General features: G+C 43.0%; 1 protein-coding gene across 6 annotated transcripts in view; it reads right to left on the reverse strand.

Moving 5' to 3' along the window:
- Nucleotides 1-21,350, reverse strand: part of ST7 (suppression of tumorigenicity 7) — a 241,517-nt gene that overhangs the window by 162,126 nt on the left and 58,041 nt on the right. Inside the window, exon 1 of one of the 6 annotated variants that reach the window (XM_014573357.4) lies at nt 18,585-19,076. The exons of the other annotated variants lie outside the window; for them this stretch is intronic. Within the exon in view, the coding sequence (XP_014428843.3) occupies nt 18,585-18,606 (22 nt within the window). The 5' untranslated portion in view covers nt 18,607-19,076. Of the gene's footprint in view, nt 1-18,584; nt 19,077-21,350 lie in introns of those variants that run through there. 6 annotated transcript variants of the gene reach the window in all.

Below are 21,350 nucleotides of genomic sequence, written 5' to 3' on the forward strand. Positions count from 1 at the left end.
TAAAGAGGGCAGTCAGGATAGGGAGAGATGTGTAACACAGGGAAATCAGTTAGCATGAAATGAGGGAACAGCCCCACCAAAGCCACAAGAAGATAACGTGTTGGTGCCATGCCTACAACACCCACACATGCAACTTTGGCTGTGTGGGTACATAACACTTTTGTCTTTGATACTCCACCCTACTAGTACCCTATGTTTTGACCCAAAAGGAGAGACTCCCTGCCTGCTTTGCAGACAAGCAAGACTGCTCTCAAGACACTGTGCTTGGGAGCACAGTGAGGTGGATTGCCAGACAGCTTTACAGAGCCACTGGCTTCAAGGGGCTTGCCCACCTTGTTCATGAAAATGGCTATTTGACAACATTTCCTGTGGCAAAAACTCCCCCCGCATAGATCTAAACATTTGCTAAAGGGGCAATGCCAATCTGAATGTTCTTTCAAAAACTGACTGACATTAGCCCTCTTGCAGTCGTATCTCTGGCACTGTGTTGTCCTTAACATTCTGAGCATTTAAAATGGTTATAGAGGTCTTTTCACCAAGAGATGGCTAAGGGAGAGCAGGGCCAAAACAACCATGCTTGTGCCTGCCTCTCTCACCACTCCTCCTCTCAGCCCCTCTGGCATATATCTGTAGCTTTACAACCTTTTCAGCACCATTGAGGCCAGGACTTCCAAATTCTAAACGCTCCTGCAGAGGAGTCTCCAGAAATGAAGCTCCCTCACTTCGCTGCTGCTTCTCTCACCCAAGCTTGCACTGCTCCCCCATCCTCTAGCAGAGAACTGAGGAAGGAAGAAGGGAACACCCCAATACTTTTCAGGCACCTTTGGGTCCTCAACCAGATGCTAATGGCTGGGGAAGAAAAAGAAGGGTTCTTTAGTTCTACCCCTGCATTCCATTGCTCTCCTAAAGGCCTGTTTAAGTCTCCACAGCTCAGATGTCTGCCTGTCACTGGTATTGTTTGGCTTGGTTTGAATTTAGAGCTTGTCAGTCCATAATTCTTCTGTGATTTTTTTTCACCATTTTCCTCAAAACTGTAGAAGTTTCCAAACCAGCTCTAGATTGATCATTATTCACAACATAGTCTATAGATTGCAAGCTCTTCGGGGACAGGGACTATCTGTTTGTTCTGTGTTTACACAGCACCTAGTACAATGGGGTCTTGGTCCAGGACTGAAGATCCTAGGTACCAGCTCAGTAGAAAGAAGCAATAAAATATCTGTTATTATGGACTGATAGAAATGGAATCGGCATCATTCCATGAGTTAGCTCCTGAGAGAAGAAAGCCCACATTCATTGCTGGGGCCATTCAAATTAACCAGCACCAATCTTGGAAAACTTTCCTACCATGTGCTCTAAATAAATAAGCTTCACTCTGCGTAAGTAACATCAAAGGTCTGACTTCAAGCCACAAGACCAGAGAAATCAAAATTATTGACTTAAATTACTTTGTTTTGCTTAGAAAACACAGCTCATCTTTGGTAGATATGCGCTTCAAACCATGTGTTTCTATCAAAGGCCACAGACAGAATAAACATGGCCTTGCATGTGAGGAATACAAACACAAACTGTAGTTTTGTTTTGAATATAAGATGCAACAGCAGGAGTTAAGAAACTGGTGTTTCATCAGTGAAAGATGCACTCACATCCCATAAAGATTTTTCAGAAATAAACAAATAGTAAATTTTTGCTTTTATTTTAAGATGGACCATAAATAAAAAAATCAACATGAAGCTTCACCTCTCAGACTCTTCCATTACTTGTGCAATAGACACTGAAGATATTTACAAAAAACATCTATAATGCATGTTGTCTCACAGTCAGGCTGTCTCTAGACTGGCCAGTTTTTCTGGAAAATCAGCCGCTTTTCCAGAAAAACTTGCCAGCTGTCTACACTGGCCACTTGAATTTCCGCAAAAGCACTGACTTCCTACTGTAAGAAATCAGTGCTTCTTGCGGAAATACTGTTCTGCTCCCGTTCAGGCAAAAGTCCCTTTTGCGCAAAGCTTTTGCGCAAAAGGGCCAGTGTAGACAGCTCAGATTTGTTTTCCGCAAAAAAGCCCCGATCGCGAAAATGGCGATCGGGGATTTTTTGTGGAAAAGTGCGTCTAGATTGGCACGGATGCTTCTCCACAAAAAGTGCTTTTGCAGAAAAGCGTCCGTGCCAATCTAGATGCTCTGTTCCGAAAATGCTTTTAACGGAAAACTTTTCCGTTAAAAGCATTTTCGGAAAATCATGCCAATCTAGACGCAGCTTCAATGTTTTTAGTGCATGTTCCTATTTGCTCCAAGAAACAGTAAGGCAATCTCTATTTTCTTTGTAAGGAATCTGGGTGCTGGAAGGTGTTCTTCTTTTAATCAGTTACTCTTTGGTCCAGTCTATGCTACAGCGTTATTTCAAAATAACCCCCCTTAGGTCCAATTTATAAGTGGAGTGTCCACACTACCAAGTGCATTATTTCAAAATCTGTACTCCTACTTTTCTAGGGGAATAACTTTAATTTTGAAATAATTATTTAGAAATAGCAGTAGTGTGGACATTCTGGAGCCTCTATTTCAAAATAACTACAGTTCAGAGTAATTCGAACTAATTACTACCCAGTGCTTCAAGGTAGCACATCCACATTAATAGAGCCTGCTTATGACTAATATTCCCGTCGTGGGGGCACGATATTTGGATTTTGTAAAATCTGGAGTTAACTTGAACTTGGTTATTTCAAAATAATTTCTTAGTGTAAACTAGGGATGTTAGCGAATAGTTGACTGGAGTATCAACTACTCACTCCTCCCCCCGCCTGCTGCCTCTATAAGATTAATAGACTATATAAGCATAATTGGAGAAATGCAGGCATGTTCTTATAGTGCTCATGGAGGAAGGGAAATAAAGAGAAACTCAAGACTATATTCATTGTAATGATGGAATCAACCATGGAATAACAATTATTATGAAAGTAAAAATTAGATGATGGTCCCCTGCAAACAGTTAATTTTTTTTTTAACATGAGCACTCTATTCTCCTTACAGTTGCTCTCACTCTTTCACGTTAGTTGCCTTGAATGTTCATGTTTATCTTTTCTCAGCTGTATGGCACTGTGTTATTATATGCAGCAGGGGTCCAAACTCCCATCCTGTGACCCTATCCAGCCCACTGGGTGGATTTATCATGTGGTGATTGTTTGTTTCCATCTCCACGACTCTTTCAGATTCTACAGAAGGCAAAATGTTCTTTGATAAAAAGTTGATGTTAGTCCTAAGGATGTGAAAGCCTGGGCTTATCGGTTAACCTTCAGTTACATTCAGGCTCACAGTACATGCGGGAAGTTGTTTTTTTCCCTGTATGCGCTGGCTCTTCACCAGCTGGCTGCTGCAATCGGGCTGCTGGACTCAGTGCGAGCCGGGACTGAGTCACTCATACTGGTCTGAGAGGTTGCACCTCTGCATTTTAAATGTAAAATTTAAAATGCAGAATCACAGCATGGGTGGCTCCCAGAGCTGGCAGGAGCTGCTCAGTCCCAGCTCCAGCCGGCTCCTGGAGCTACCCCTGCTGCGGCTCTGTAGAGTGGTCCTTATCAACTAATCATGTTATCAATACAAATTGTATCAACTACATGATTAGCCAGATAATCACAATTTAACATCCTTAGTATAAACATGCCCTTTGTGTAAAACAGCTAAACAATGACAACAAAAAAGCAGTTCCTATATTTTCCTCCATGCTTTCCAGGCTTGCACACAGGCTTCTGCTTGCTGCTCTCACTGGAAAACAGATGTTTGGAATTCAGTGAGTGGAATGTAGGAGCTAGAGAATGAGGAGCCCTGTTCAAATGATGAAAAGAGAGAGTTTCTACAAGAACTCTTTAGTTAGGGTTTGGTCTTATTTATTATGGAGATTGCCTATCTCTTAGAACTAGAAGGGACCTTGCAAGGTCATGGAGTCCAGTCCAGTCCCCTGCCTTCACAGCAGGACCAAGTACCATCCCTAAATGGCCTCTGCAAGGATTGAACTCACAACCCTGGGTTTAGCAGGCCAATACTCAAACCACTGAGCTATCCCTCCCCCCTAAGTCTTGCCCAAGATGGAATTGCTTAACTCAGGCCAGGTTCAGCTCCAGGCCCACTGTCAGTGCAAGTGAATCAGGGCCTGATCCAAAGCCCCCTAAAGTCCATTGGAGTCTTTATTTCAATTGGTGGTGGAAAATGGCCCTAGTTAAATCAGAGCAACCCCCTCTGTGACCATTCTTATTTCAGGGTGAATGGCTTAATTGGGTTTAGTTTAAACTTTTAAGCTTCCGTCCGGCTTCCAGCCGGGAATTCAGAAAATACCAGACATTACACATGTCTGGTATTTTCTGAATTTTTCTATCAGATAGACGGTGCAAATACCAGACTGTTGCGTAGAAAACCGGACACATGGCAACCCTCGTTCAAATCCTTGGCCTCGCTACATCGGCAGATAGTAAGGGTTGCCAGAGATAATGATTTGGTAAGGTGGATATTTTTAGGAATGCTGCTAAGGTCAGAATTTCCCATCAGTACCACAATAGCATGCTACAAGGCAGTGATTTTCGGGCTTTGCCTTCACTTGGGAAAATGCTGTATTTTTAGCCCATGTTAACTAAGCTAGGGATGTAAAATCCTGTTCAATCAGTTAACAATAAGTTTAACCGGTTAACTGATTAAACAGGGGCTGGTGGGAAGGAATGCTCCAGTTTAGCTGAAGCAGTCCCCCAGCCTGCTGTGGCCAGGCTAGAGTGGCCACCCCACCATGGCAGGGGCTGCTCAAGCCCAGCTGCTTCCAGCCCCACATAGAGCCATTGATCCATGCGGGGCTAGAAGCGGCAGCCCCATGCATGGCTGGAAGCAGCAGCTCTTTGCATGGCTGCTGGCTCCCAGCCCCATGTGGGACTGCAGCAGCCCCCCAAGCAGGTTTAACTAATCGTGTAGTTGATACAATTTGTCAACTCCTCGATAAGCCTAGGATATTTACATTGGCAGTAGTTGTAACATAATATGGGTTATTATAATTGCATGCTGTCCCTACGTGGCCATCTACAGGTAGTCCTTAAATTGGCCAGTGACAACCTATTTCAAAGCCAAGAAGACTTACTTCCATGGATGCAAGTGGCCGTTCTTTTCCGCCTGGATTCATGATCCAGAGGCACTATCGTCCTGACACTTGGGTCAAAGCATCAATGTGAAAAATGAATTGCTGTTTGAACGTGGGATAAGTCAGCATCAGGGAATAGAAAACGTGTCCAATAACCTCTTCAAAACCTGGAAAGCTTCCCTATCTTTCTGGGCAGAAGGCAAGGGACAAAAATCCATTTTTTTTCTCTTCTGGCTCCTTCCCTATTCATTATAGCCTTTGGAAAGACGATATAAGGCTTGCACAATATGAAAAGAGTCCCCAGTGAACCCACAATGTCACCTCAGGAAGAAACTTGCAGGCTTTTGTATCTCTTGCATTGCTTCTGTTTCTTTCGCTTCAAACGGGACTGCAGCTTTGCCATACCCTTCATGTAGTAGTAATATTCCCAACTGCTAGACTTCCCTCTCAAACAAGTCATACTGCACTAAGTTTTAATTTTATTCCACAGTCATTCAATGTGAGAAACACTTTCCTTTCATTTCTTGTTTATTGCTGAATACCCTTGCTATATACCAAAATGTCCCATAAAAATAATCCACAGGTCATCTTGGAAACAAAATACTTGCCCATACAATGTTGGAAAGCAGACAGAGCATTCATCAACTCAAAGGAAATGCAAAAATTTGCTCATTTTTCCAGTGTGGTTACAAATGCAGTTAGCCTATGAGCATCTTCACTCAAACTCCTAAGAATAAGTATACTAAAGACATTCGCTATCCACTGAACTGATCTAAACTGGATTCTGGGTAGAAAACATCTCTCAGTATAGTTTTATAGCTTCAGTCTGTATAATCTATATGGAGTCTCAATGGTCTAAGCTTTTGATATTTACAAATCACTGGGAGCACAATGGCTTTATCCTTTCTATCAAGAAAGGATTTCTATTATAGCTTTTGACCATCGCATAGTGGGATTAAGAAAATGATGTTACAATAGCAGTTCCAGTAAACTGGGTGGATATCTACACATTTTGGCTATGTCTACACTCTCGGCTTCTTGCGCGAGTAATATGCAAATGAGGCTAAGCGTGGAATATTGCTGAGCCTCATTTGCATACCTAATGAGCCACCATTTTTTTCAGAAGAGGCTCTTGCGCAAGAAGGAACGTCTACACTGCCCCTTCTTGTGCAAGAAAAAGCCTCTTGCTCAATGCCGTTACACCTATTACTTTTCAGGAAGAACGGCATTGCGCAAGAGGATTTTTCTTGCACAAGAAGGGGCAGTGTAGACGCTCCTTCTTGCACAAAAGCCTCTTCTGAAAAAACTGGTGGCTCATTAGGTATGCAAATGAGGCTCGGTGATATTCCACGCTTAGCCTCATTTGCATATTACTCGTGCAAGAAGCCGTGAGTGTAAACATAGCCTCAATGTTTATCCTCAAACATGGAACATTCCCTTTATTTGAGACACAAGTGCCATATGCTCTTCTCTCAACATTTTGTGAAACAGTGCCTGCTGCTCCAGGGTCAAGTGAGAAAGGTCAAGCAGGGTAACCCAGCTTAGAGAAAGTAGGAGGTTCGTCGTGTATTATTAGCTGGGTACAGAGCTACTCTTAATTGTTCTGAATCCCCTTTGCTTCCATTTGTGGCTCAGACAGGGTCATGTAGGCCTTGTATGTACTGCACATTGTATCTGGGTCATGCAGCTCAAAGGGACTATAATATCCACTTGTCTCTTCTCAGACTAAATGACCTATCCCCCTTTTCCAGTTCTGCAGATAAAACAGATCAGAATTTAGGACTGTTTGATTCTGCACTGAAGTATTACTCCTATACTTCAAATAGGTGAAGATGGACTGGCAATGGTCCTCTTTCATTCTTTACGTTCAAATTCCTTTTATTGCATTTAAATGAATTACAGACCTCTCCAATATCTATTTCCTTACAAGGAATGATATCTGCTGTCACCAGTGGCGGCCCGTCAATACAGGCGAACTAGGAGCTCACCTAGGGCGCCAAGATAAATGGCCGTTGAGGGCTTTGGAGGCGGGGGCACCAATCGCGCGTTGCACCTAAGGTGCCAATTGCCAGCAGCTCGTCTAGGGCCACTCCTGGCTGTCACCAATCATGTACTACAATTGGGCAAACTGAGTGCCACTTCAGACCCTCCCTTTAAAAGAAAGAAAAAGGAGTCTTGAGCCCATTCATTATAGGCAAGTCAAGATTTTTCTCCTTTCCCAGAAGTTCAACAAGTGGTCAAAATTGATAGAGAGGTTGCTTTGCTGCCACTTAGCAACCCCTGCAACTGGCCTATCTTTACCAATGAGACATGAAGCATGGCCTAGTTTGTGGACAGGGTACTACCCTGCTGGAGAGGAGGGCTGGATTCAGGTCCCCGTTCAGCCATAGACTCCTTTGAGACCTGGGACAAGTCAGCCTGTGCTTCAGCTCCCTGCCCATAAAACAAAGCCAAAACTCACTGCCTCACAGGGGTGCTGCAAGAATTAATATTCATTAACCTGAGTCACTTGGATATCATTGTGAAGTGGGCTAGACAGATCTGAGACCACCGGAGTGGTAGTTTTCCTGTATTCTGGCTTCCAAAACAGTGTTTTTCCTTTCTTGTCTGCTTCCTCTTTCTGTGGTGTGGCTGGCTCAGGATTGCTCGGGATTCTTGCCTCACACCATTCATTTATTCTACCTGAGCCTTCCATCCTTTACTATACACCACCTAACTCAGTTCTGATTTTGATCCCATCACCCTAGCATCTGAACACTTCAGCTTCCAATTATTGCCTTTTTTCAGCCCCAGAGTCCTGTTATTGCCTATAAAAATTAGCAGTGGATGATATGTTACAACTGACTTGTCTCGGTCAGATGAAGAAATGATACTTTGCTACAGATCCGTCCGGTGCAGTAATACATCCAAAGAGGTTTTTTTGAGATACTAAACAACTCTGCTCAAATGCAGATATTAACAAAAACCAGGGATATGCTTTTTCTATTTAATGGGTCCTCAACAGCTACTGCAGGGGAATAAAGCTAAGTATGTTTTCCTGCTAAATAACTATGCAGTTTTAGTGCTGGGTTTATAGATTTTACTACAGCTTCCACAATCTCAGTCTCCACACAATATATACATGATGAGTAATCTCTTTGTAATATTCTGTAGTGCACTTTAATGCAGTGCTGTTTCAAACAGAACTATGTTAAAGTTCACAAGGGAATCTTTAGTGCACACCAGCAGGTTCTAAATGGATCAATAAACGCACATGTTAACAGGTTTTAGAAATCACACCCCAGTAGTCCACATTACTGCTCCATGTAGACAAACCCTTTCATAAACCATTCTTAGTTATGTCTGAAGCTGCTGTAGTTCACACAGTCCCATTAACCTGGTTCTCCAATTTGTCTAACAATTCAGAACTCCAGAGGTACTTTAGGAGCTGAATTTGTGGTTTTAAGATTACAGCTGCCACCTCATTTTCATTTACAGTTGTCTCAGACACTGTTAATATAGCTCTGACTTTGATACCACCCTGAAATTGTGGTTTTGTTTCTCAGATGTAAGGGACAAGTACTGGCAACTGTTACTAGTGTTGGCCTGCTAGGGTTGCAGCTGATAATTTAAGTTCAGAAACAGATATTCCTTCATCTTCCAGCTAGGGTTGCCAGGTGTCTGGTATTGACCCAGGCAGTCCAGTTTTTTCTCCTCCAGTCTGGTAAAAAAATTCAGAAAATACTGGACACCTAAAATGTCCGGTATTTTCTGATTTTTTTTTCCCTGCCAGGAGGCAAAAATACCGGATACCTGACAACCCTACAACACACTCAGCAACCAGGCTCAGCTCCCAGCCCCCCCAGATCCTGCACCCCCACTTACCTGGTTCCACAGGGAACCTGCCTTCTGGCTCCAATCAAGAAAACAAGATGGCCACCAGCAAAAAGCTTAAAGACTTTTCTTAAAGGGGCCATGCTGTTTTAATGATATTTTTTTAAATTTTTTTGCTTAACTCTAGGAGCCCTTTTTCTTCCCACTCAACAGAATTTTCTCCCTGGTGTTTTTTTTGGAGGAGGGGGAGGGGTATTCAGTATTTTTGGTTAAACCATCTGGCAACCTTACCTCCAGCTGAGTAGTGCCTCCAGGGCCGCCCACAATATTTTGGCACCTGAGGTGGGGAGCTCAAATGATGGCCCCATGCCTCCTCGCTTGGGCCAAAACTTTGAAAGGTCTCAATTCTCTGGGTCCTAGTAGCGCCCCCCCCAAAACTCTGGCACCTGAGGTGGCCACCTCAGTTCGCCTCATGGTAAGGCCAGCCCCGAGTGCCTCCCCGATGATCAACTGTTCTTCTAATTAGAATACAATGTCTTGGTTTTCCTCCTTCTGGTTATTTGACAACTTCATTTATAAATGTTCATTTTAAGGTGATAACAGCGTTTCATGATTCTAACAGTAAGGTCTCCTGGCCCTCCGTCATTGATTCTTTTGTAATAAGATTACCTGTGAAATCAACGGTCTCAGTAGAAATTCTACACTTATTGTACTCTGATGGGAAGAGATATGAGAAGGGCACAGAAACACTGACTTGGGAATTTAATTAAATAAAATTCAGAGTCACAGTAACTTCTTCTCGTGCTCTTTAACTTCCCAGGACAAAACTTCACAGATCTTTTTCCAGGTTTGATCTATCCACAGACCCCTTGTAGTTAGCTTCTCTTAGGGTACGTCTAGACTACATGCCTCTGTCGCCAGAGGCATGTAGATTAGGCAACCAGACATAGGAAAATGAAGCGGCGATTTAAATAATCACCGCTTCATTTAAATTTACATGGCTGCCGCGCTGAGGAGGAGGAGGCATACCTGGGTGGTCGACAAATACCTTAGATGTCGACACCCGCACGTCCAGACTATCGTGCTGAGCCGACAAACAGCTGATCAGCTGTTTGTCGGCTCAGCGCGGCAGCCATGTAAATTTAAATGAAGCGGCGATTATTTAAATCGCCGCTTCATTTTCCTATGTCTGGTAGCCTAATCTACATGCCTCTGGCGACAGAGGCATGTAGTCTAGACGTACCCTTAGACTTAGTCTACATGAGGAGTTTAGGTCAAACTTAGCTACATTAGCTCAGTTTTCTAAACAATGAGTCCACACCACCAAACCCATTCCACCAACTTTAAGGGTTATTAAAGTTGATTTAGGTACTCCTGTTTTTCATGAAGGGTAATGGTAAATTTGACCTTGTCATGGTGGAAAAAGGATACACCATGGACATTCAGCAGTGCTGCATGAAAATAAAGGCAGGCATACCAGAAGGCAAAGAGACATTCTAGGTCATCACCACAAACATGCCATTTCTATAAGCAGCTGCATGGGATTCTGAAGTGGGGGGACCCAACCAATATCCCAAAGCTTGATTCCTCCAAGAGACTCTTCAGGCAACCTCAGGCAACAGCAGGGAGTACATTGTGGATGAGGAAGAGGAGGAGAATGGTCAGCAGGCAAGTGTAGCATCTGATCTCACTGACAGCCAGGACCTTTTTTAAAAAACAATAGAGCCAGTTCCCTCCTCCCAGGATGTCTTGTTGCTCGACCCTGATGGTGGGAAGGGCACTTCTGGGGAGTTCACATTTTTAATCAAGCTACGGGTGGGTTAAGGTGACTGAGTGAGCTCTCTGGTGGCCACTCTGGCTACACAGTGGGGGTTTCCTGAAACAGTTTGTTAATATGTCTGGAGACTGAGCAGGAATCCTCCCTGCACATCTCCATGAAGCTCTCCTACAGGTACTATTTCATCCCTCTCACATGGTTTCTGAGCAGACCTGCCTTATTCCATCCTCCATACTAGGATACCTTTCCATGCTAAACCAGCAGTTATTCGATTGGCGTCATTGCAGCACAGAGCACTGCAGCATAAAGTCCAGGTTTCTGGACACATTCAGTCAGCATCTGCTCCTTATCACTATGCGTGATTTGGAGAAGATTAGTATCGCACATGGTAACCTGGATGCTGTATCTGCAGCCTAATGGGTGCTTAAAAGCATAACTTTGGCCTTGTACATAATACATGCCTATTGTCTTGAGCAGACATTATTTTATGCTAAGAGATTAAGTTCTGTATTCTACACTAGGCTGCCCACCCTGGCATAAAATCCACCCCCTTACTTTCACAGATATTATGAAGCACACAGAAGGCTGCCACAGCAATGGAATGTTGCTTTCTCTGAGGTCTAACCTAGTCAATAAACTACAAAACTTTCTCTTTTAACATCCAAATGCACATTCTACCACCATTCTGCACCTGCTCAGTCTCTAGTTGAACTGCTCTATATTGCAGTCCAGGCTGCCTATGTATGACTTCATGACCCATGGGAGCAAGGGGTAGGCTCAGTCTCCAAGAATCATTATTGGCATTTCAACACTTTTTATAGTAATTTTCTGGCCTGGGAAGAAAGTTCCATCTTGCAGCTTTCTGAAGAGACCCAGAATTCCTAAAGATGCAAGCATCATGCACCTTTCCCAACCATCCCCTGTTGATCTTGGTGAAATGGCCCTTATGATCCACTAGTACCTGCAACACCATCAAGAAGAACCCCTTGTGGGTTATGTACTCTTTCGAAGGTGGTCAGGTGCCAAGATAGGAGTGGTATTCCATCTATTGCCCAACGAGAGTTACAGAACCCCACTGCGGCAAAGCCATCCACTATGTCCTGCACATTTCCCAGAGTCACTGCCCTCCATAGCAGAAAGGTATTGATTGCCACGGCTACTTAGATCACAGCAGCCCCTACTGTAGATTTCCCTGTTCCAAATTGATTCCCAATTGACCAGTAGCTGTCTGGCATTGCTAACTTCCACAGGGCTATCGCCTTTCACTTTTCAACTGTCAGAGTGAGAGATTTTTTCTGGTATTGCTGCACTTCAGGGTGGGGGTTAGCAATTCACAAACTTCCATGAAAGTGCAAAAGTTTTGCACCAGAACCAGTGTTCTGTTGTGTCAACAGGACCGACTGCTGCCTGCATCTGCCAGTTGCTCCACTCAGGTGTTTTATACATGTCTGTGTTCATGGCTTCCTCACATTCTTCCTCAGTCAGGTGGCTCTTGACGAGGTCCACGCCACAGCAGAAGGCGAGAGACATTTGCTAGGATTGTCACAGTACTTTGCTTATGAACGAGGTCCATGCTTACCTTCCTAAGGCATCAGCACGGAAAGCCAGGGGAAAAAAGGGTCTGACAAGATTGTTTTCAAATGGGGAGGAAAGGAGGAGATGAGTGCATTATGGAACACTGATGACATGTACCCAGAATGCAAAGGGGCAGCAAAACTGTGAAACACATACCCACAGCGCGTCCCTGTCATAGTCAACAGTAATCACCCTCCTGGAGACCCACTTGATCAAAGTCTTGCACGCACTGGCGACATGCACCTTCAACTTTCTAAAAATCTGGTGCTTTAAAAAAAAAAAAAAATCAACCTTACTAAATTCTACCTTATCTCATAGGGTATGTCTAGATTACATACCTCTGCCGACAGAGGCATGTAAAATGGGCTACCCAACATAGTCAATGAAGCGGGGATTTAAATATCCACGGCTTCATTAAAATAAAAATGGCCACCACGCTGCGCTTGCTCAGCTGATCATTGGCACAGTGCGCGAGTTAAGATGCATATTGGTCGACAAGGGAAGCCTTTGTCGACCGCTCCCTTATGCCTCGTGAAATGAAGTTTATAGGAGTGGTCGACAAAGGCTTCCCTTGTCGAGCAAGCCGCGTCTTGACTCACACGCTGTGCCGATGATCAGCTAAGCCGGCACAGTGAGGCGGCCATTTTTATTTTAATGAAGCCGGGGATATTTAAATCCCTGATTCACTGACTACGTCGAGTAGCCTATTTTACATGCCTCTGTGACAGAGGCATGTAATCTAGACGTACCACTGATGTAGACAAAACCTGAATGTCAGTTTACCCAATAAAGGGAGAAATGCTCCAGTCAGACTGGAAGCACCAGTCATCTAGAGGGAGAGCCATGAAGAACTTTTTCCTAAATTGTTCAATTTGGAATGATAATAACTTTCCATTACAACTTTCTCTTTTTACAAAACTTTGAGTGGGGCATGACTAACAGGTTAAAACACTACTACTACCATAAAGCAACACCTATACAGGTTGAACCTCTGTAAACCGGTACTCTCCTGTCCGGCAACATCCATGGTCTAGGAGGGCCACAGATGTTTCAGCATCAGAGAGTCCGGGTGGCGCGCTGGTGCCTCAGAGCTTGGCTCTCGACAGCTGGGCTGCCAGGTGCACCCCAGTGCTGCAGTAGGGCTGCTTAGCAGGGCTTCCCGGTGGGGCCCAGAGTGCCCAGCAGGGCTGCTCAGTGCACTGCAGCAGGGCTGGATGGCGCACCCCAGCTGGGCTGTTTGGTGTGACAGGCAAGGAGGGATGGGGCCCAGCAAGGCAGTGGGCTTGTGGCAGGTCCAGGGGTGGAGGGCTGGTAGCAGGGAGATATGACCTCCCCTGATCCAGCTAAATCTCTCATCCAGGACAAGTTAGATCCCAAGGCGGCCGGACCAGGGAGGTCCAACCTGAGCTGAAAATATGTTCTTGTTTTTCCAAAGGAAGATGTGCAGTTTTTACAGTGGTTATTATAAATCTTATAGAATGAAACCCTGAATGAACGTATGTATGAGTGAATAAAATTCCTCAGTGAAGAATATTGAAACTGCTCAGTTGAAAGAAATTTGTTACCTATGTTTTCATGACCACAGACACGTTTCTCAGATTTATATCACACTTTGGAAGACTCAGAATTTAAAGCAAGACATTAGTTTAAAGCAAGACTTGTATGGCAAATCTGACAGATGGAATTTAATTGTATGTGAATGGAAAGTTTGACTCATTTGTCTCCATTTCCCTTCCATAGCACAATACAGCTTGTTTTATTGAACAGTAAACTTGATTTACAAATATTGTCTTTGTAAATTTGAATGAGCCCCCTTGTATTACATCTCTAGATAGCCCTTGCTGCCTCCCTTCTTGTGTGTCTGGAGGGGAGCAGGCAGTTCCACTGGTGCTCAGGGAGAAAATGGCTTTTAAACTGACTCCCCTCACAGACCAGCTCCCGCCAGCCACTCCACAGTTGCCCATACCTGCTCCCGTGCAGCTGAGAATGCATTGGCTGCCAGCCCCGCCCCCAGGGACTGCTCAATAACTGTACCACCACCAATATTTAATGCAGTTACACAATTATTCAATTACTCGATATCTAACACCCCTAGTTTTACCTAGAGTATCTGGTTCACACATAGTGCAGATCCCTGGCATCCCAGTGCCTGTCTGATAGTGCTAGGGCCTCATCACTCTATATTCTCTTTTCTCTCACAGCACGGATTCAACAGGGTTAGGTTGTCAGGGCCTCCCCTGGCTGTAGCTGCAACCAATTTGAATCTGTCCCACCCCAGAAGAGGATGAGGGGGAGGTATTACACTGCAAGCTGTGAAGACTGCCTGCTCCCTCTCACCAAACAAACAGCTCTTCTCAGGGGAAACATGGGAACTGCTGCTGCAAAGCCAGCTGGACCCACTTCTTCACATACACCTGCAGAAGGACCAGCCATGTGCAGGTCACAAGGGTGAGAGTGGGATCTAATGTTTTACTTATTAAAGTTACTGTTACATGCCTTATCCTGCATTGGGAAAAACATGTCATAGAGCAAGTTAGGACCAATTCTATTTCTGTCCGTATTTGTTTATTTTCAGCTATGTAATTACTTTATTTGCATGTACAAGTGTAACTTCTGCATCTGCAAATCAGACAAACTATTGCACAGCTATGTTATTGGAAAAGCTATCTCTTAATAGGTTGCTATTAGGTTTTGTGATTGATTGATGTGCATGCGGGTTCTTCACAAATTTTAGAGATGGTTGCATTTATAACAACAGTATTTCATGTTTAGTTAACCGTGTTTAATTAACCGTATAACTGCTGAAAATTTCAGCGGTTACATGGTTACATGTGCGGTTGGGAGGGAAGATGGCTCCCCAGAAGCTGGTATGTGCGGGGAGCTAGCTTAAAAGCCAGCTCCCCACGCTTACCAGCTCCCACTTGCCCTCCTCCCCTGTGCTGCTGCCTCTAATAGGCTGCAGCATGGGGTGGCAGATGGCTCCCCAGGAAGAAACCAGGTCCCTACATGTACTGTGAGCCTGCGTGTAACTGTGAAAGTTAATCGATGAGCCCAGGCTCATTGGTTAACCATATACACAGTCACACTTTCACATCCTTAGGACTAACATCAACTTTTTATCAAAGAACATTTTGCCTTCTGCAGAATCTGAAAGAGTCGTGGAGGTAGAAACAAACAATCACCACGTGATAAGTCCGCCCAGTGGGCTGGACAGGGTCACAGGATGGAAGTTTGGACCCCTGCTGCATATAATAACACAGTGCCATATGGCTGAGAAAAGATAAACACAAGCATTCAAGGCAACTAATGTGAAAGAGAACTTTTTTTTTTTAAACTGTTTGCAGGGGAGCATCATGTAATTTTTACTTAGCTTGGTACTCTTACAATAATTGCTATTACATGGTTGTTTTCCATCATTACAAGTAACAAAATGATCATAGCCTTGAGTTTCTCGTTCTTTCCCTTCCTCCATGAGCACTATAAGAACATGCCTGCATTTCTCCAATTATGCTCATATAGTCTTTTATTGAGCTTCTGACTGCTGTCAGGAATCACTGAATGGGTCACTAGATTTGGCTGTTAAAGGCACAGTGCAATCATATTGAATGTGGGCAGAATATAGGTTTTAAAGCACTGAGTTTGCTTATGTGCATTTGTTAAAATAAAATTCTCTCTATTTAAAATATAGAGTATCATGTTTTCAAGATGCAATGCAAAAGCTTCGCTTCCTAACTCTATTACCATATATACAGCTGCGATAAAAATCTTACTATCAATTTCATGCTTTTTGGACAGCTGGCAGGGCTTGTTACTGTACTGTTCTCCAGGTTGGGGCAGTGCTGGTTTTTTTTAAACATAATGCAAGTATAATGAGCCAAACCATATTGTTCTATCCAGACAGAAAATTCTATAGTCTTATAGCTAGACAGCTTACACTCTCAGACTTCAGGACTCTGGAAGAAAAATGAAAATGAAAAGCAAAAGAGGTCTAATCTAGTATTTGTTTAAATTAGGCTTTTAAAATTTGGTCTCCTCACTGCTTTAAAAAAAAAAAGTTGTTCTATGATTACTGCTATTCTGTGTAACAAACATGGCCAAGTCTACACTGCAGAATCAATCACTGGGGATGCTTTAGCAATAAAGCAACTATCCTGCCATGATTCAGGAGCTCAGACTAGATGACATTAGGTTCTTTCCACTTCCAACCATAACACTGATGTCTCAGACAGCCCCCTTCATTAAAGATCCCAGTGTCCTGAGGTAGAAAAGGTCAAAGAGAGAGAAACACAGTAGACAAGGAAGAGATTTATACAAAAGGAAGGTGAAGGCTCAGAAAGATGGATGAAAGACTCTGAAATGCCTGACTTGACTGGCTTTCATTCTGTAAGTCGCCAGCTGGGGAGTGCTCTTGGTGGCACCTATCGTAGCAGGGGTGGGGCAATGCACAACCCATGTGTGGCTCTGCAGTCTCCACCGCAACAGCCAATTTTTGCGGTTTTTTGTTGGTTTGTTTGTTTGACTTTAGGCACACAATAGGCTTCAGATCATTCTGTGAAACAAGCAGTGCTGGTTATACTAGCTCAAATCTCCCTTTTTTAAATTCAATAATCTGGGCACCATGGAAACAAAAGCAGACACAGCTGTTGTCAGAGCAAACCAGATAGCACATGGATGACTGTATCAAAAAGTCCTGTTGAACAGATAATAAGCTAGTCGTTTATTATATACTTTATAAAACAAGAGGGGTCCATCAACATGAATAATAGGATTTACTACTGAATTTCTAACTACGTGGCACACGTTCTCTGAAAGAAAACACCAAAACACGTGATTTTTTGTAATGTATGTTAATATATAGATTGCACACACACAAGTTGTGCCTTAGAATTCCTGATGTGTTATGATTATACTCAAGTAAAATATTAGGCATTTCGTTTTCTACACCTATCACTGGGATCTCCATATAGGCATACATCCTAGATAGAAAGTGTGAAAAATTGGGATGGAGAGTAACAGGCACCTACACAAGGCAAAGTGCCAAATATCTGGACTGTTTCTATAAAATGGGGACATCTGGTCATCCTAACAAGGAAAAGAAATTAAAGTCAATAATACAGAAAAAAATGACCAGAAAAACATAAGAAATCAAAGAGCAAATTCTGTTGTTTTTTTCCTTCGTGACCTTGAACAGGGCTTGTTCAAGAGAAATAGGGAGCAGCCACAGTGTATCAACAGGACCAATTAACCCTTGGAAAGATTGAAGTTCTTTAGAGTTAAGACTGCATGATCACCAGATAGCCCAGAATGTATGCTTCCTAGTTAATGGCCAGCTGTAAACAGGGTTCTATGCAAACTATTGTGGAAATGCACTGCATATAAATTAAACTCAAAATAAACTAGGGTTATTTCTGCTAAATTAGATATGCTTTTGGTAATTAGTGTGTAGATTAATATATTAAATATATAGTATACCATGAAGCATTTTTTATTAGCTATAGAAAATCACTGGATACCCACAGATCTTTATGTAACTGCACTGTCTGCTACCAACAATATTATAATAAAACAGGTCCTAGAAGCAATCTTCCATTCGCTTTGCTAGGTTACTGATTGTTCTTTACACTGAAACACATCTCACTTGTTTTCAGTGACATGTGTCTCCATTGCTTTTACCCAGGAGACGCAGTTCCAAGTTTTCAGCACAGAGATAAACAAACAAACAAACAAGACCCCATTATTTTGAACTGTTAACCCCATATTCAGAATTCTTGCCTTCCTCCCAAACTGCCCATTCAGTTTGGTTTCTCATATTTCAAAAGAATTTAAGAAAGACTCCTCTTTTACCAAACCAAAGAAAAAAAATACCGAGAACAATTTCATCACCAGCTTTTCCCCCCATGTTAAAATAATTATTCGCAGCCTTTTCTGATCTAATCCTGTAGCATCCTTTCCTTCAGACATGCACATTATCATACCACATTCATTTCTGGTTTTGACACAATAGATCATTGACGGATAAGGATCTTATCAATTAACACATTCAAGTGAAACTGCATTTTTCTCTGCATCTTCTAGCGGCCTGGATTCAGCAATGCTGACAGCTCTAAGCTGAGTAGGTGCTGGCCTCAAGGATGCATACACAGATAGAAGGTAGATGCTTTCCCCCAGCATCTTTAGCCCCTTTGCAAATAGGCTAGAACAGCACGTTTTTGCTAAAACCTACAGCAAAAGGGATGCAACTACTGTGGATTCAATGTTGATACAACAAGCCCTGTTACAAACAGAAAGGGATGTAAGTGGGAAGCATTTACTTACATGAAGATTCAGTGCCAAACATGGCTGGCCCCAGATGCTGCTATTAAAGAAGGAAAAAGGGAAAATGAGTGAAAGATAGAGGGAGTGTGTGAGAGAAGGATGAGACTGCTACACAGCAGGGGTCATGAAGCCAGACAATGCAGTCCAAGCTATCCAATCTGCCAGATTCTCTTCTTAAGCTTCACACTGCAGACAGCTTTTCCTTGCAACCAAAGCAAAGGTCTTTTTCAGGAAGCAAAAGTCAGGAGCTGCTGTTTTAAATCCAAGAGGTAAGGGAAGGTCAGTGTCCCTTCTGTGATGCAGTGAGGCAGAAATAGGTAGCAGACACCAGATACTGCAATCCACAGCCCCTGCTCTCAGTAAGACAATAGCATAGCTTATGCATACACTGGATGACGTCAGGACACTGCAAAGACTGACTGCTGTTAACCAGAGGCTCAGAGGGGGCTTGAATAGAGCAGAGCAATTCAAATGGGAATGTCTTTGTCACAAAATACAGAAGACAAAGAACCAGACATATATTTCCCTCCCTGATAAGTAAAAAAAAAAAAAAAAATCAACCAAAAAAACAAAAACCCACAACACTCCATGATTTAACATGAGCATTAAAATATCTCTGTGTTGAATTTACAGTGATTGCCTTAACTTCGCAAATCCAAAGTGTTTTCTTGCAAGCAAGCCATAAAGAACAAAGATCCCTGGGCCATCTACTTGATGTACTGCGTGGTACTTAAGAAAGAATGAAAAAATATATTTCTATCAGAAATGAACTCACAAAATTGCCTTTTCCATAGCAGAAGTTATTAAATGTGGAAATTAACCTAAACTTCACATACCTTTTTTATTTAAGATGGATAATCAAGTGTTCACTGATTTTATTAAATGCTACTGTCCTGGTGTGCTGCAGCAATGATCTATCCACAACAAAGAGGTCACATATATAACATATAAAAAACTGATGCTGTTCTTTTGCTGCAAAACCATGATAGCAACAACAGGAGCATTTTTCTCCCTCTTCAACTTTATTTAAAAGTGTCTAGATTTAGTACTTCAAAACCTTCACAGTATTTAGAATTACTCCTTTCTGGAACAACTAAGGAATTTAGGAAAAAAATGATAGTGTAAAAATAAATATAAACAATGACCTAAACTGACTGCTAATAATCTCACGGCAGACAAAAGACTTCCTACAGAAATCTCTGAAGCCAAGATAAAGTCCCTGCGTTAGGGAGAGCAGTGAAGCAGTAAGTTGATGGGTTTGAGGCTAGTAGGCAAGAGGGTTCATCGAGAAGAATGGCTATCCAGAGGGGGCAAACAGGAGAACATTTTTAATGGCTCTCATTGAGAAAGCAAATGCAGCTGCAAACCTAGCAAAGACTGAAAATGTTGCCAGTGATGAAGAAGAAAGGAAATTTAAATGCACCCATTACATGAAGCACTTTAAAAAGATGGGGTGGAGAAGGGGGGAAATCATTTCTGGGCTTCTGCAAATTAAATATCACTAACCACTGTCAGAGCCTTGTTTATAAAGTATTCTATTTGTAAAATATAAAATGTCACCATGAACAGCAGGATTTATACAGTGGGAAACAGAGTAACAGTAATAATACTTTGCACATACAAAGTCTTCCAACAGAGGAACATATTATGCTTAAACATATTATGATGCTAATTTTTGCATTGCCTCAAGCCATGTGCCTCAGGAACAGATAGGGTTGCCAGGTGTCCAGTTTTGAACCGGACAGTCCAGTATTTGAGCTTTCTGTTTGGGAAACAAATTGAGAAAATAGAAATGAGAAAATACAAATGTCCAGTATTTTCTAAATAAGATGTAATGTAGATTGTGATGCAATGTCAAGTGTGTCCCGTATTTTTATTGAAACCATCTGGCAACCCTAGGAACAGATTGGGAAGCAATTTATAATTCAGAGAGTCACAAGCTGCCTCCCAGTTTTCCCCTGCTGTAGGGGGAAAACAGACCCTTCTTTGATCCAGCATCTCACACAGCAAATGATCCCAGCCAGTCCACAGCAGCTGCACTGAGGGGTCAAGACTCCATCCGTTCCTGGCCCACTTGCACAGTGGCACCATTTTAACTAAGTCAGTATAATTAAAATAGCACAAGACCCCTTGTGTGGATACAGTCAGATCTAGTGTAAAGAGCTTATCTGTCTATATATTTTAGAAATGTGACTCTGTCCATGAGTCTGTTTGTTCAAGAACTCCTCCTAAATAGTAAGAGCTAGGGCCACCAAATTTGGTATGCAACTTCCTCCTATCCTAATTTAAAGCAAGGTCAGGGCGTGATTGCGCTAGGAAAATGGACTGTTGGTCTGCGAATTGGACTGCTTTCCGAAACATAGAAAAGGAGGGGGTACAGAGAGGAGGGATGCGATATGAGAGTGGCCACGGGAGGGGAGGGGGGGCAAGGGCAGGGGAGATCTACAGGCAGTCCCCGGGTTACGTACAAGATAGGGACTGTAGGTTTGTTCTTAAGTTGAATTTGTATGTAAGTCGGAACTGGTACATATTGTAGGGGAAACTCTAGCCAAACATTTCTCCAGAGCTCAGTTTTATTCTCCCACACCTCACTTCTCTCAGTCCTTTATTCTCAAGCTGAGGTGTCTGCTGTGAAAAGCCGCTCTGCGTCTCCCTGGTCTGCTGGGGGAGGGGGTGCTAGCTTCGCGTCTCCCTGGTCTGCTGGGGGGAAGCAGCTAGTGCGGGGTTGCCTCACCCCGTTCGTAAGTAGGGATCCGATGTAAGTCG

The sequence above is a fragment of the Pelodiscus sinensis genome, chromosome 1 (genome assembly GCF_052426305.1).
Source record: "Pelodiscus sinensis isolate ZL-2025 chromosome 1, ASM5242630v1, whole genome shotgun sequence".
NCBI lineage: Eukaryota > Metazoa > Chordata > Testudines > Trionychidae > Pelodiscus > Pelodiscus sinensis.